This window comes from Gnatocerus cornutus, chromosome 9 (assembly GCF_029298725.1).
Source record: "Gnatocerus cornutus isolate USDA-ARS CGAHR chromosome 9, icGnaCorn1.1, whole genome shotgun sequence".
NCBI lineage: Eukaryota > Metazoa > Arthropoda > Insecta > Coleoptera > Tenebrionidae > Gnatocerus > Gnatocerus cornutus.
In genome coordinates, this window is record NC_142241.1 from 12,470,097 (window position 1) to 12,488,084 (window position 17,988).

Below are 17,988 nucleotides of genomic sequence, written 5' to 3' on the forward strand. Positions count from 1 at the left end.
CATTATAACAACCCAAAATAGAGAGGTCATAAGGTTGACAAGGTTAAAAAACAAACACGTAAAAGGTTTGAGTCAGGAGATGATAAATAAAATAAACAGAATAATGATGAATAGCAATAAATCACGACAAAAAGAGGAAATATAAATTTTGCAATGATTTGTACCTTCTTGCACTATAGAGAATAAATCAATTGAACAAATATGAAGTTTTTGCGTATTTGATTTTTCACTTTTAAATTTTTAAAGGAGACAATAAGGTACTTATTTAAACATAAATGTATAAATAACGATCGCGATTAAAATATCGTAAAAATAATATCAAGTTTCGACACAACTGCAGTAAAAGATAAGCCTACAAAAGCGACAAATAACATAAATGCCCCAAATAAAATATAAATCTCCTCAACAGAATTGCATTCTCCACACTTGGATTATCGACTTACCCAAGATAAGCATAATTTACGCCTGAAAATCCCCGATTACTGTCCTTCACAGATCTCGCGACAACTTGTCGTGGGAGCCCCAGCAGGACCATAAATATAAAAAACAAGCCTTAAATTTGTCAAATCACGCAAACACGGCGTTATAGGAACAAGTTAAATGAGCATAATTCCCATATAATCAATTTTCTGTCGTCTCAACTTACTTTATGAACAAAGTCCACCTGTTGAAAATTTAACTAAAGTCCAGCAGGAGGTGTAATTGCGGAAGTGAATTACTACAGTAATATAATATTAATTAATATGATTATTAGAAGTTTCAATGAAGTAGCATTGCTATAAAGCCACGTTTATGGTGCTGTTTAATGTCTCAGCGAAAAGGCCTTTTTGTAAGAATCAAGTGATTTAGCGGTACATTCGCGTTCTATGATTGGATTTTATGGCATTTGGTAATGCCGGGACAAAAGGGATAACAGCTAAGATGACATCAGAATTTTATATTAATTACTACAAAGTGTGTTAATGTCACTACGTTTTGTTTGATTAACGATGCATTTGTGAAAAAAAAATACAAGACCTCTGATTACAGTAAGCCTCACTCTCTAAACCATAAAACCACTCAAGGATCTGACGAAAGGACCTTCCGGGATGCACCAAACATTGTCATAGACTCAAAATAATCATGTCATAAGTGATAATCACTCCGGCCTTAACGAGAGAATGGAAGATTAATTGATAAATAATCATTAACGATGCGGTGTAGGAGGTACTCTGCCGTTACACCAAAAAGAAGGAAACTAACATAACATAACAGGTCCGGCAAATATTAAAAATCACAGTTACTTTGTCAGTGTTAGTTCCCGCCAAACCAATTAAACAATAATTTGTCTTTAATTAAATTTTAATTAAAGCCCGCTGAGGTCAGATGGCATTTACAGATTAGGTTTTGACCGGGACCTTGTGGATGCGCGCACTGATTCCCGTTTTTCAATAATTGTTCCCACAGTTTAATGTGGAGACTTTAATGCGCGACCATTATCTAACATAATTATTTCTTGCAATTAGACGTAGGTAAATAAACTAATTTCTGAGGCACAGGTAATTAGTTTTATAGAACAACTTGCAGAGAAAATATGTAAAGAGATCACTGTATCGAGGACCTTACAAATAGCGACAGGTTCTTCATCAGACCTATAAATAGTCAAAAGAATCTTAATTAAATGACCGCTCGGCTGAAAACTGTTTTAAATATTAGCTACGACTGTAATAATAAATTTTTATCTGGTTTACACTCGTTATCAGTTTTATTGGTCTCATTACACAAGCGGAAAAAATAAGAATATTAGCGTATTTAATATTAATTTTCCTGATGGGTTCGATTAATTTATTATTCCATTACGGTTAAGTAGGTTCAAGCTTGAAGGTTGCAGGAATGAAAGAAACAGAAACTCATGAAAAATAATGGACGATGATGGCTAATTGATACGATCGTGACGCCTCCTGGATTGCCGAATTCATTGTTTGAGCTTCCTTCTTTCGCCTCACGTGGTAATTAGAGGTTTATTTTTCCATTTCATCAACAGAGAAGAAGTGATTTGAATGACACACTAAATTCTCGCAAAATTAAACAATTATTGGAGGTGTAAAAATGATTGTCACTCAAGGCGAAAGAGCGAAGTGATAAGGACATTGTAATAAATTAATGCGAGATGATGAACTCATATTAATTTGAAGTTTTCTACTTCGTGAAAAGGCAATTAAGATGTTAGCGCTTCTTTTTGTTGCAGTAGCATAAATTACTGTGGTAACGGAGTGTGTAAGCTCGCTTCGCCTAAGTACAAAAATAAGGGAATTAAAATAAATAAAATTCCGGAGAACTCCTGACATCTGCCTTATAAAGACTGGGTATATGTGTCGTAAAATAAATATCATGTCATTTCTACCTTTTCTTATACACCCATCCAACAAGCAAGGAGTGTCGCGAGATATCGATACTTGAAATTAAGTTATGTAGATTTCGGATTCCATTTTGTGGTGGAATACTTTCTCCTTGTCTTTCTTTTCAGAAGAATTTAAATTGAAAAGACAGTACCTAATTAGGGCGTTTTCAAATTAGCTTCATTTGTCAAACATGATCGATGGTTAACCTTCCTAAATGAATTATGTGATAAAAACTGGAAATTGGATGTAAAATAATAAAACGAAAACACAATTAAAATGAGATTTATTATTATTATGGCAATAAGTTAAACAGTTATTTTCTTGATGAAATAAACTTGTCGTAAATTTTATATTTGGAGACACTCATATGCGGTTATGTTTTCAATTTTTACATCACAGAAGAGTTTACTTAGCACTGAACCGCTATGTAGCGGTATGACATATCTATCAAGCATTTTAGAAATGTTATTTCTGAATTAGGCTATGTACACAGCTTCCAGGATGTCTTTATTTGTTCGATTATCTTGGACTATTTGGATTCTTAAAATCCTTAAAATAGATTTTGATTTTTCGGAAAAAAATTGAAATTATGTAAAGTTTGCTCAGTCGATTTCTCGCTTATTTTTGGCCTGAACTTGTGCTATTTAGGCTCATTTTTTGCAGGATTTCACGCAGATTTCAAATCCGGGCTCATAATTTACATACACTAATAACTGAGTTATGGCCGTTTGAAGTTTCGGATCGTTGATTTTAATTTTTCAAATTTTTAAAGCCAAATAAATCCGGAACTAAAACAGATATTAAGAAACCCTTTGCGCCATCGTTTTTCTCGGCTCATTTTTTTTTAGAAAACGATTTTGTTTGATATCTCCGGAATTAAGGCAAATATAAAGAAACTCTTTTCGAAATCGTTTTGCTCGCAATTTTTTAGCTTAGAAATTGGACTTAGCTAAATTTTATTTTTTCAATGTAAAAGTTAGTTGCCTTTTGTCTCTCGTTCAAACTCGGTCGATATGTCGCTTACTTTTGTAATAAATTTGCGTTGTTTTTTACTATTTTTGTAAATATTTTGAAATTTTGTGAGCGTTGATTAAAATTTTCACCATTTTGCACCCTTTGAATGTCTTAAATAATTCTTTATCTGATCGTTTAAAATCTCCAAATTTTTCAAAGCTTTGTATATTCTGCAGTTTGTTTGAACTTTTGCCATCATTTCAATAATAAGAATGGACTTAAAACTTTGACTCTTTACGCATTTTTTTTCGATTTGGTAAAATTTGAATTTCTTTCATTTCTGGGAGTTTATTCGATTATTTAGTTCGTTGGATGATTTCAAACCTTTTGATTCTTTTGATTTATTCGATTTTCGTATAACGTTCGGTTTCTTCATTTGAACTTTTTCTTGCATTCCTTTCCTATTCTTCGTATCCTTTAAATATTTTAACTTGCTTAGATGCTTTGAATTCTTCAAGTTCTTTCGATTCTTCAAACGCTTCGGATCCTTTTGATCATCCAAATTCGATTTTTTGCACCCTTCTAATCAAACAGAAAATCTGTTTAATAAAATGCCGCCGAAATACAGAAATATTTTTAAAAGAACACCACCGCAGATAATAAGCATCCTCGTCTTCGAAGAGCAATTCATTACGTGAAGAATCTCCCAGCTCGAGGGTGCTCAGTGTCGTGTACAAATTGCCCAATTTTCTGCCTTCACGCCCTCAGTAATTCGAAGCTCTTTCGGGTTTTCGCACTTATGGATGCGGTGCGTTCTTCAGTAACTAGATCCTCCGGTTGCAGGAGTCAAATGCAGAAATATCCGTGGGCTCCGGTCTGTATCAGAAGTGAGTGACTTCGCTATTCTCACATACGCGCGATAGCCAATGAAAAGCCGCGTCTCACGGTCGAGTCGTTCGCCAAGACGCTACGAACTCTTGGAGCACTCAGTCTAGTAGAAGACTTTCAAGTGAGTAGCAGTGCCCCAAAATTTACAGTGGAGTGATTAGGGGCCCAATAGCCCTGGCAACGTACAGCCATGGCGACTGGTAAGTCAAAAAAAAATTACTAAAATCTCCATCGTCGGCCAACTAAAACCAAGTGTTGAGATTGTGATAACAGCTGTGAAACTTTCGAAGTGTGGCGCGTTGGAAAACTCGTGAGTGTCTTGTGGACTGTTGCATTTCCGAGAAATTAAACAAGGACCTTTGGACTGCTTGCGTTGAACGTAACGAGAGAAATCATCGACCTAAATACACCCAGAAGAGACTAGTGTGGATTTTAATTCAAACCGAACGTTGGCCGGCGATTCCTGCTCCTTGACAATCCTTACTAACCCGAAATTCCTGAAGTTTAGTGGAGATATCAACGGTGCACCAAGCGCGAAACCCATGTTATAGAATTCCCAAGATTGTTACAACATAGCATAGGTGTCCGGTTAATGACAGGACTCTGATTAATTCCTTTCGGTGTCCATTCAGTTTCGGCAAAACTTGTTTGGAAACGGCAAATTTTCTTGTTAGCATAACGGTGCTTTCACAGGCTCAAATCTCCTAAAGTCGGACTTTAGCTGCTATGTTTAGTGCAATTTTCATGTGGCAGTTTTGACACCGTTGCAAAGTATTGCAAAGCGTTTCTAGGTCCACTCAGCTTCTGACGTAAACACTTTCTCTGGCTGCGGGGGCGATTCTGAGTTCCTTCTATGCATATGTTCGGAAATTCGGGCAAAACGACCATTTTGCAAACTACCCCTCTATGAAACTACCATGTTTTAATCAAAGGGGGCGAACGCCCCCGTTTTGAGTGAAAAAATTGTAATAGAGCGAAGCTAGAATTTCCTCCTTGGCTAGTTTCTCAATTTCCGGTCATTACAATTTTGGATTTTCATTGTTGGCTCTGAATCGAACTGTGAAAGGTTGGATATCTCGCGGCAACGTGAAAGTCGAGTAAATATTGACAGTAAAAGACCTGAAAAACTGGACTGAAGTTGAGTGTTTTCCAAACAGAAAACCCGAGACGTGGGCATTCTTCACGACCATTTTTACCTTTAACATTAAGACAAGGCCGCCTGTTCTAAATGTTAGCGACATTCACATTATTACTTTTTTAATTTAAAGCCCTCGATCGGCTCTTCATAAGTGCATCCGTCTAGATTACCTTTACCAACACAACGATGGAATTCCTCGATAAACTTTTAATGTTACATAAAAAATTACGAAGAGAAACTCGTGCCGACATTTGAATAATCAACAATAACTCATTTCTCAGGATAGACCATTATGGTGTTGTCGGTTTTGTTGTCCCCAAACGTCGCATCCATATTGATTGTCACGTGTCGACTTTTTGGATAAAAATACTTTCTCTTATTATTCCGAGGACTTTCTAGTGCGCTCGGGTTTTAAAACACTGGAAGATTAAGCTTCTAGAAACGGTAATTATTGATACAGTTGGGGTTACCCAACTCGAAATGTCTTCGGCTGGTTCTTTCAGCTCTGGTTGACCTCGCTCTCTTGCGAAATCTGACTCACTGCAAATTCTATGGGCCATGCAGGGGAGTCGTAGTACAACTGTTAGATGACTTTTCAATTCTTTAGGATGACAATGTAGTGTTTGATGACCTGTTAATTCCCCCGTAAATCTGATCTAAACACCTTAAATTCGTTTTTTCGGACTAATGGACCCAAAATGAGTCCTAGATGACCAGAAAATTGCTCCTTATAAAGAGTCTGAGTCAACTGTGACGTAGATTGGCGAGTCTCGCCCCAAACCTCCACTTTAATATTATAAAAAATCGTGACTCACACCGCTGAAATGTTACCTGCGCCTCAAATTTTGGCTTGCTATAGATGCGATTTTTCCAAATTCCACGTCTCAGCTCCGCAGAAATGTTCATTACAGTTATGAAGTAAGGAACTCGCTTTACTATTATAGTAGCGAATGTGAGCTCGGTGGGCATGAAAATGCTATTACAAAATTATAGCACCTTTCTTCCTAGTACAAAGCTTTAAAACGTCCGTTATGCAAACATAGTAATATGTGATCTCACGTCGAGCGAACATTAAGCGTGAATTATTTCAAGTTACGGCTTCTTATTACAAACGGTAAATCTTTGTTATCATATCACTCAAAGTAGTGCAATGGTGTAAATTTTTTCTTAAAAAAACCGTTAGATATGTCCGACCGTGGCACAGTTCGCATGCACAATGAGGGGCGGAACGCGAGGGATCCAACACATGTTGCTATCTTCGAACAATGTTAACACAGCTTATCTTCAGCAGGTAGATAACCGTTTTTTGTGTGGACATAAAACCGGGGCTTGTTTAATTTTTGGATCATTAACCCCACACGGAGAAAAATTATCCCGCACCATATCAATCAGTTTTCCTAGTAATCATCCAATTAGGGTGGGTTGGGAGGTAATTTAATCGGCGTTTACGCGTTTTCGGCCCACATAAATCTTGCTGGGAGAAAGAAATTAACATTGCGGCGTAAAAAGTTATTGCTGGTGTCCTAGGGTGCTCGCGGAAGAGCTAATGGCATAAAAGTCCGAGCGGGATTTTTATGGGCTTTATTTTATTCTCCATGCATGGAATGCTTGCAAATAAAAGTAAACTGATTTAATGGCTTAGTTTCTTAATTAACATTTTGTGGAGGAATAACAACTCAAAGCGAACAGTAAGCAAGGACGCGGCTTATCTCAAAATCGGATTTTTATTAACGTAATTATAGACGGATAATTGATAATCGCTACTTTGTACAAACATTTATTCAATAATGTTTTAATGACATAAACTACCGAAAGAACAATATAAACAACGTGCACAATCGCCAATTAAATTACACACTTTATTACATCATCTGTGAGCTTAAACAAATTATTATAGTAAATCCGAGACTTCTATGCAAATGATTTCAGAAAAATATTAATGTTGTTCGATGCTGTCTTACGTAAGTAGCAAACAGCTAATCATTGACCATCAAATCTCACAGAAAAAATAATAGTAAATTTTACCAGAATGATGTCACACGTTGTAAAGTACCCAAGCATGTAAATTGTCGATTATTACGGCATAATGATATACAACTAACAATTCTGACAAACATGTTCAACACTTCGGAAATGAAATTTGTTGTCGAGGTAATGTTTTGAAATTATACTTTAATGAGGGCTTTTAAGCACGTGTTCTTGGATTGTCAAGTGACACGAAACGCAAAACGAGGTTGTGAATTGGTTTTGGGAATATTTGGGGTCGCCGGAATTTGCGGGTGACAAAAAATCTTGATTTTTGCATATATGGGGTCATGAATCAAAATATTACATTCAAAAGTCGCAAAAAAAAGGATTAAGTTTTCTAAAACTGACATTTTGGGCAAATAATAAATCGTCTTCTTTTTAAAGTTCACCAGTTTTTAAATATTTATAACTGCATTTGCATAGAAATTTCTAGGTTTATAAATTTTGACCTATCCAACGACTTTTAAGTTTATTGAGGACGCGTTCAGAAATTGTAGTTTGTTCATTTGGAGCCTCATTAACTAGTTTTTTGTTTCCTTATTTGAATATCTAGAAAAGTAATTTTTCTATGGTTTTATCACTATAAAAATAAGTAGTTAACATATAAATTAATATGGATTTATTTTAAATACAAGTTACAGCAGTTTTTGGGAAAAGATTATTTAAATCCAACAATAAAATTCGTAATTTTAGTAATTTTAGTGCTACGGCTATGAAATTTCTTGAAATTTTTATTTTTAAGTAGTACAATAACTCCACCAAAATGCAAAATTGTAGCGCAAAAGACACAAATTTTAGAACTTTTTATTTTGAAGGCGATCTAAAAATTTTCGAAATCTACCAATAAAATTCGTAATTTTAGTAATTTTAATGCTACGGCTATGAAATTAACGGAAATTACTATTTTTAAGTAGTCCTTTTATCTTGAGAAACTGAGAGTCTGGATATCTAAGAATGAGAATAAACAGAACAAAGAGTCCGGAATTTGCCTGGAGGATAATTGTCAATTGGCACAAAAACTGTTCTCCGAAAATATGATATCTATAAGCTCTGATTTAAATAAAAAGAATAAATAATTGAGAATCTAGAAATAATTTCAGATATCCTCCTTTAAAATTCATAATTTTAGTAATTTTGGAGCAATCATCGGTCTGATGATGGTAGCATTGCTATCGAAACGCGCGTCAGCATTTTTTTACGAAATTTGGTGTTTGGGAATAAATAGTAATTTTGATAACAAATTTTAGAAATTTTCATTTCCAAGACGAAGCAAAAATTTTCGAAATGCACCTAAAAAGTTTGCTATTTTGGTAATTTTAATGCTACTAATGTGAAATTTTGGGAAATGACTAGTTTTAAGTAGTGTATTAACTCTACCTAATTGTAAAATTGTAGCGCAAAAGTGGAGTATTAGCTCTACCAAATTGTAAAGTTGTAGTGCAAAAAACTCAATTTTTAAAAATTTTCATTTTGAAGACGAAGCAAAAATGTTTGAAATCCAACAATTAATTAAATTCGTAATTTTGATAATTTGAATGCTATGACTACGAAATATAGGGAAATTACTATTTTTAAGTAGTGTATTAACTCTACAAAATTGCCAAATTTTAGCGCAAAAGACACAAATTTTAGAAATTTTTATTTTGAAGACAAAGCAAAAATTTCCAAAATCCACCAATAGAACTCGTAATTTTGAGATAAAAGACAAATTGTTTAAAACCTTGTAGTTTAGTTCAATTGTAGCTCCAGTAATGAATAATGAGGGACACCGTTTTTTTATTTAGTTGAGAATCTAGAAACTTAACTTATTCCAAGGTTATCACTTCAAAAATAGTCCAAAATGTACTTGACAAATTTATATTTAAAAGAATCATTTCATTGGATGTTGATAACAAAAAACGCACAAAACAAAAGAAGTCGAGCTGTGGATTTGGTGTGTCACTTTTTCATTGGTTAGTTTTCCGTTTATTATAATTTTTGTAATGTTTAGATTACCAACAAATTATATTCGCAAAGAAATCAACCGGATCTAAATTGTCCCGGAAACAAATTTCCTTTTTCTGTATCCAACTAACGAATATTCTTCAGGTTTTTGCTTTTTCAAATGTAAAATTTCATAAATTCTTTGTATATTTTTAGAGTATTCTCCTTCACCTTCGTGCATCATTATTTTATAATAAGCAAAAACCTCCAAAAACTACTTTCTTTAATTAAGCCAGGTTCAACTTTTCCTCATAAATTTTACAAAATTATTAAACTGCTAATAAAGTCGTCCAAGTTCGACAAACCCACACCTTCTCTTTCCACCTGCCATAAAAATCCAATCTTTTCATCACAGTCACAAAATTCCCCAAAACTATTCATGGAACTCAATTTCCATAATCTGATCCAAGCTTCCCATAAATTCCCCAAATAAGGAGATCAGTCTTTTGTCACCAAGACACGAAAACCGCACAACCCAACATAAATCAATTCCGTGCATCATTGTGGGTAGCAAGGTAACATTTTGCCCTTTACCCAGGGTCAGCACCACGGCTAAAAAATAGATTTAATCCAAGATGGCGCGAATTAACCCACAGCAATTTCACTTAAGTAGTCCGGTTTCGTAATTGTCTCAGAGATTACTTCCTTTAACCGTGACGAAATTCCTCGAAGTACTTTTTTACGAACAACTTGATCAACTTGGTTGCTTTTACGTAAAGTTGGGCGTCCATGCTTAGCAATGGGGTTAGTTAGTGGATTTGTGATGGTGGATGAGAACCACAATCTGGAATTTACTGTGAGCAATGCATAGAAAGTTGAGTTGAAATGTTAAAGACCATCTAATTGTTGACTTTGCAATTACGACAATTACGGAAAGTGAGCAGAAATTGCACTGGCCCCGTTTTTGGAAGTGAATTTAGTTCTAAATGTCAAACGATCGGATAATAAATTCTAACTTTCATTTTCGGGAAAAAAAGGATCCGAATTTTCTCTTCAGGAAAACCAGTTAAGTAGTTCGATGGCCATCTTCTCATACATTCTTACATCATTGTTTGTACCTAGATTATTACTTCAGTATTGAATCACCTGAGAACCGTCGTAAAGTAGGACATGGAGGCGAGATAGTAATCACTTTACCGCTTGTGCCACTTCACCAAATCTGATACATTGTTGCAAAAATTTCTTATTTGAAATATTCATTACATTAAGCAAACAATTGCACTTATCCTGCGACAATTTGCACCTTCTAACCTTTCTTCAAATATTGTGAAAATCGCCAGTTGTTTGTGTAGTCTCGACTTGACGTTAATTGTGCTCAGGTACTTGATGGGCAAAAAACAACCCAGCAGGTGGTGTAATTATGTCTGAGCCCCATGGGGGAAAGAGCATTGTATGCAAGGGTGTGAACATCAAAAATTCGCTGCTCTTCAGGTGATATTAAGAAAGTCCGGTTTGGAAAGATCACGACTTTTAAAATAAACAAAAAATAATTGGTACCACTGAATGATACCATTTATATGATCGATAAGTGAAAGTTGACCATATGGTGTGGAGTTACAATGGAGAGATTAGAAGTCTTATGATATGTAAAAGGTCAAACGATTGATAACATTGATCTATTATTAGCGCAGTAGTTGCATAAATTAATCCCGATCGCATCCTCTGGCTATTCAGGATAAGCCTAGCTTAACACATCTTCAAATTTATGTCCACTGGCACATGCTAATTTCATGATAATGAGCCAATTATATCGAGTCAATTTCATTTTATTTCAAGTAACCAGACTCCTTGTATTTTTATCAAACCACTTCATTAATCAAGATTAACATCGACAATTGATCTGAGTAAAGTTTACAGGAAGACTTTTATTTTCCAGCGATTCACTGTTTTTGCTCCTTTTAATTCGAGTAACTTGCAAGTTCCGGACAATTTCATTTAATTACTTCGAGGGTCGTTTAACTTTTACAGTTGGAATAAACGAACAGTGACTTTATGCCAACATGGCAAAAACAGAGCTCGAGGAAGTCATAAAAATTGACGCTTATTAACACCGCCGTGTTAATTAAGGCAGGGCATCCACATCCATCAAACAAAAAAAACGATTTTGGCCAAACTTGATCCCCAGTTTAATGAGCGCGGATTCTGCAAATTTCTCCACATTTCGGGTCAGCGCTTCGATTAAAAATCCGATTTTTTAATTGAATTTCTGGCGACGCCCACAGGTCACGGGCAATGTCCTTCAACATACAGAGGTGTTAAGAAATCGCTCGTTTTGACAATAACACATTGCGACAATCGAGATTAAGATTGCCCCGTGAAATAATCACAATTAAAATTTAACAACCGCAAAATGATTCAAGAATGTCAAAAGAACCACAACCACCAAGAGTGTAATTGACAAATGTCTTGACAAGAAATTGATATTCGTTTATTAGAAGGAATGGAACAGCTGCCATGTGTCATCTTGCTAACAGACCACCCACGAGTGGAAATTTTTATTCTGCGAAGAATTAGGATTTTTAGTGTTGGACGGCTTCAGAAATCTGCTGGGGCTGTCAGAACCAGCTTCAGACCATTAGACACAAAGAACGCTCAAGGTTCCAAGAGCTTTATTACTATATAAACAAAGGAGAAATGCTAATTTGGACAAAGTAAAAACAGAAGAGAGTTAAGATGAGTTAAGCAAAGACAAAACTTGGTAATTAAGATGGTTTGGTGTCAGAGTCATAAAATTCTCAGCGGTGTAGCCAAGGGGGGCAGGTCAAGGCTGCTGTTCCTTACAAAAACAGAGGTCCGAGAAATCGATTTTGAGACTTGGAATCCAAAGATCCTTTAGAGTTTCTTCATTGCCGTAGCATTTTTGGGTTGTTTTGAAAGAGAAAATTTGAAAAAAACAGTCTCTTCAGCTTTATAACAACTATTATAGACTTACATAAAAAAAATGGAAAAATGTTTCGCCCTTTTTACCCGTTTTGATCAAGAATCTCAAAATTTGAAATTATTTTACTTTATTATTTTATTTAAGGTGAACGTGTAAATACGAGTTAACACGAATGTCTTGAGATATTTCTAAAACGTGTATCTTATATTTTTGTAAAAAAATACGAATTTTTAGAAAATTTCCTTCACAATGTTCTAGGAAGTGTCATAACTTGATCAGTTTTCATAGCAAAACGGTAAAATTTGGTGGGTTTACTACTTTTTATCTGATCGTCTACTGTGTCAAATTGCAAAAATTTTGAGCGAAAATTAGATTTTTTAGAAACTTTTGTTTCGACGGCCATACAAAAAATTTCCCTTTTTGTATTGAAGTATGTAACTTTGGTAGTTTTATTCCTAAAACGATAAAATTTGGAGTTCTTACTGTTTTCGAATTGTTTATGAACTGTGCCAAATTCCAAAATTCTAGAGTTAAAAACGGATTTTTTGGAATTTTTTGCAGACAAACCTAAAATGTTCCCTCCTTTCTATTGAATTTTGTAACTTTGCTAGTTTTTATTCAAAAACACTGATACGATAAAATTATAGCAAATTAAAAATTGTAACTAGAACAGTTCTACAAGTCATAAATGATGGAATCTGATCCAACAGATTTTTAATGAAATTTAAGCCAAGTTTTGCCTTATTTACGCTCTAAATCCGGCCCCGGCTCCATTCCAATCCATCAACCTCTTGGAATATCTGATGATATTGATAATAGACTTCTAATTCGTCTTTGTAGCACTCAAACCAGGTCGAGGATTAAATGTTAATTGATACAACATGTTTGTCTAATAAAAAACTCGTTTTTGACAAAGCCTCACACTGTGATAAAATATATTGAAAGTGACTCCTACACTTTTACCCAAAAAGGAAATATTGTCTTTCATATTTGACATTTACCACGGATGACCACCCAAGACAGTGGATTTAACACCTTAGCGCCAACTTCGTGGAACAATGAGAGAACAAGTTATAAATTACAGATTAGAATTAACTGAACTCAATAGGAATTAATTCTCTCAGTGAGCATAAAAAACAGGAAATTGTATTAATTTGCTACTCAGAACTTACAAGTTCTTAACATACTCATCAGAGTTACAAGTGAAGCATAATTGAGTGTCACAGGTGTGCACATGAAAAACCGTTAAATAAAACGACAAATTTTTAATTTAACGCTAGTGTGGGCTAACTGTTTCTACGCGATTAAGTCGTTAATATGAAAAGTGAAACACTCCCACAATCACGATAAATCACTCCAGAGAACCGAAATATCGAGAGAAACTCGATTGAAATTTTGTAACCATCGGACTGGTTTAATTATGTCGGTGAAAAAACAACATTCTAGATAAATGTTGACTTTCCATAATCGAAAGATTTGTTTTATTGTAATCTCGAGATAACCATCTCTCTTCTGTATTCGAGTCAGGGGCGTTAAGAATCTGGAGATAAAAGTGATTTATAACAACAAATCGTCGAATTTCGTCCTTGTCTAAACCAGCGGATATGCACGTGAAAGGCTGAACCTCGGGGCCGAATTATAATATATTTATTTAAATATTACACGAACTTTCAGTCCTATTTCTCTGTGCAAATTAGCGTAAAACTCCGCGAATAATTTAACCCATTCATGTGGTAAAATTAGTTAACACGTTTGATATTAAAACGCACGCAAACTTTCTATTCAAAAAACGGAACGTAATTTGCGTAACACGACTCTCTATTGGGTGAAGTTCAGTGTTCTTCACATTGAGAATGCACACGATCCTCTCGAAACGTGCAAGTTATTATTTTAATAAATGCGAAAATATGACCGCACGATTCTGAGGAATCCAATTTATGACCTTATTATAGAATTCTTCGCTTTAATTTAGATATTCCAAACGGTTCGAAATAGAAAGTAGCCACACATTATGCAATTAAACGCGACTTAAAAGTATTGTAGAGCCACGCCGCCGCCGTTAGGCGATCTTGGAATGTTTCATGAATCACTCTCCATTCAGGAAAAATTTTCCAATGCACGCAACGCGAAATTACAAGGGTCCCAAAATGGAATCATAATTATAAGAATTACCAGTGCGCAAAGGCCCCATCTGCTACGAAAATTAGAGTATGCAAAACCGCTTACGATGTAATTGTCGTAATTACAAAAAATATTCGACCCGGTGACTATTTTTAAAACCTTGAGTACGACGAGCTTCGGAAAAATTCAAGTTATTACTTTTGTTATTTATGGGATGTTGAACCATAGGAGAAGATCATTAACTCTGGGCCGCGTACAGATGGATATCCATAGAAAATTGAAAAACTGTAGTTATTTATGTGAAGCGGTAAAAACGATTTTCTGAAGATAAATAATGTGGGACTACTTTCTGACTTGTTTTTACGGTAATGTTGCCTATTTCTGCATTTTGCGCACTTCTTGAAAGAGAAAAATATTGGAGCTCATGTACCGTAAAGCTCAAGGCCAATCTGGTATTAGATTTGAACTGTACCAACAGTCCGACCTCTAACTGTTAATTGTTTGTTTAATGGGAAGAAAGTTACGTTTACTCTCAAATTGCCGTAATTAGGAAATTGAACCTGCGAAAACAGATTTTAAAATTTTCCAGTTTATGCCAACAATAAATTCGTTGTCTGGGAGTGGTGTGATAAATCTCATTGGAAATATTTCTGCCGTGTAAGCTTATACACTGTTGACTCATATTAATGTCAACAAAAAGATTGAGAACTAAATTTTATGTATCGAGAAAATGTAAATTTTTCATTTAAAATTATAATTCTTCTGCTGTATGGAAAGGTGTAACCTCTGCACTTTCGTTTTTCTTGTACAAAAAATTACCACATGTCGCTGTCAAGTGAAATCTTCATTTTATGTCACTTTTGTTACCTTCCAGGTAATCTGGGTCATTACAGAATAAACGTGCACAATCACATGTTATTCTATTGACGTGAAAAGAACAATAATATTCCACCATTGAATTTATAATTAATCCAATCTTTATAACACCCTGTCCATAAAAGAAGTAATTTATTCTGATTCAATTAAGAAAGGAAAGAATTTCCATCATGAAGAAGTGTGTCGCAAGAGGAGTTTTTATGGACCGATTTAACAGGGGGATTGAAGCAAAAGCATGTTATTGAAACGTTCGATAAATTACCCGCATAAACTCAAAATCGGTCAATTAAGGTCTTAATTGCACAAGAAATTAAAGTGATGAGCCAGCACAATTTAACTTACAACCATATTTTAAAATGTGATTAGTATTAAATTAGGGAAAGTTCCCCTAAGTTGCAAAATATTCGCCACTTTATGAGGCGTGTTAAGCAGTTAAAGGTCATTTTCTCTCTAATTAGTACAAACTGTAAATTTAGTACCTAATGTCCCCTATCAATATGTGCAACTTTTAATTCCGTACCTCATGTAGCGTTGTTTTGATGTAATACCCTTGCGGTCGACCTAGAATATGATTGAAGGTAAATCAAAAAGTAACAAACAATTGATTTCTTTCGATTTTTCCACGTTTTTGTAACAATGTTGCCGGCAACACCGCGAATTTCTTCAAGAATGAGGTTAAAAAAGCTCCTACAACAGGAAACGCTGATATTCCTTTCTGCAATGAACTAGATGTAATTACTATCTCGCCACTTTTGTCCACTCTTGAAAGTCGAATGTGGCGACCTAAAAATGAAATTGAAGATTAACATGACACCAGATCATTAAGGCCTACAGCTGCAGGCTGAAAAATGCAGACTGTGGTCATAAAATGCACATGATTAATCGAGCAAACTGAAATCATGGTTCATCTAGACCCACCTCAAAAGCTTCAGTTCAGATTTATTATCTCACAACCTGTTTGTATTTTCTCATTATTTAATAGCATGCATTTGAATGAAGAGGTGAAAGGTCAGGAAAATGAGCACGTGCAGATTTGCATAGAGATTTTCCGCGTCCTAATTTGATTTTTGTGGCACCGTTTCTCCATTAAACATTTCCCAATTCCAATTAACGGAACCGTTAGATCTGATTGTTTGTTAACGTATTGTTTTCTTAATTGCAGCAAAAATGAAGATAATACTTCCGCTAGTCGTTTGGATTTGGCTGCAGACTTCGGTGAGTATTTCGTTAATTCGTTAAACTTTAACCTCGCGTGAATTATTATCAATTTGTGCTGTAAACTCGTGAAAAAATGGAAATACCTGAAATGTGATTGTTGCGCCGAAGCGAGATTTAAACATAAACCACGAGCATTTGCCGTAACTGCAGTGGGAATACTTATTAAACGTCTTCGGCTAAATTAAATTTTCTTATCCATACGCAGTAATAAATGATAATGGCTGTGTATTAAGTCTATTAACCATAATTGTGAAATTCCAACTACTGCCATTACCGACGGTTCTTTTTTAATTCGCGAAAGATAAAAGCGTCAAACACCTACTTGGAAAATAACATAACTCATCTTGATGTGGGCTTTGATTTTCCCGCTCCAGGTTCAACGCTTTTTTAATTTAGGGATTTTCTCTGGTGGGCGTACCAACTCCAAAACCGTCAAATTAATGAGTTCTTTCACGACTTAAGTATACGTTTCATTTTGATAAATTAATTTCTGTGGGACACCTTAGGTGGGGCAAAATATCCCTTTCTTTGTATGTAAATCTATTGATGACTGAATAAAGTTGGCACTCTTGCAATCAAGGGTGGAGTATCAATGTTACCAACGTGATCCAGATTGTGATGTCATCGATACAAGGTGCTGTTTTTCACCTGCACCTGCAAGTTATGGTGGTGTTTCCGTTTATCAGTCATATCCGTTGTCTCCAGAGGAAGATCACGTACTTCCTGTTACTTCGCTATTGTGTCTCGAAGTCATTGACGCTTGGATATTCAAATGAGCGATGACAAATTTCTTGGCGCGAATTCACACTTTCTGAAAAGCCTTGACATTTACCGGTTGTTCTTCGACAAACACCTACTGGGAATTGAACACTTTTGAGAACAACACTAGGTGACACGATTTGGACGAAGTTTGTGCAAGTCCGAAGTCCGTCCTCCTCCATTAGGGGCGGACTCAGAGATATTCTTGAAAAATGAGTTTTTTTAGGTTCGACTGCCCTCAAACTTGTTTTTTTCGCTTTTTCTTGAAAACTCAAAAGGTTATGGAATTGGTCAATAGTGTTTTTGAAAGCCAATTTAATAAGCTTTCCAACGACCTATAAAACTCATCGCTATGGTCAGTAATTCCGTTTTTTTTTCAAAAATTTCTGGACTTGTGTAATAGTTGTCCGCAATTTATTTGACTTTAATTGTTGCGGTCAGCACACGATGTCATCGTTTATAGTAATTAATCTAACTGCTTTCATAGAAAATAGACGGTATAATTACGTTACGTCAAGGCCGTCTTGTGACCTAAAATTTACCGCATTGACAGACTTGTAAAACTGCTATTAAATCCACGAAAGAACAATGACACCTACACGTAAATGCTCTGATTTACAAGAGCCTCGTTCTTCGTAGTAATTTGGAGTCAACCACTAGACAAAAGGTTAATCTGTGATTGACATCAAGGATTCTTGTGTTCTAACGGACCGATAAATGGGCATCTATCATTATTTTTTTGGAGAAAATGCAAAATCATT

General features: G+C 35.2%; 1 protein-coding gene across 1 annotated transcript in view; it reads left to right on the forward strand.

Moving 5' to 3' along the window:
• Window positions 1-4,304: 4,304 nt before the first annotated feature.
• dpy (fibrillin-like protein dumpy) overlaps window positions 4,305-17,988 on the forward strand; it is a 125,357-nt gene continuing 111,673 nt past the window's right edge. The window contains exons 1-2 of the mRNA XM_088046342.1: window positions 4,305-4,423; window positions 16,413-16,465. Of these exons, the coding sequence (XP_087902468.1) occupies window positions 4,414-4,423; window positions 16,413-16,465 (63 nt within the window). The 5' untranslated portion in view covers window positions 4,305-4,413. The remainder of the gene's footprint in view (window positions 4,424-16,412; window positions 16,466-17,988) is intronic.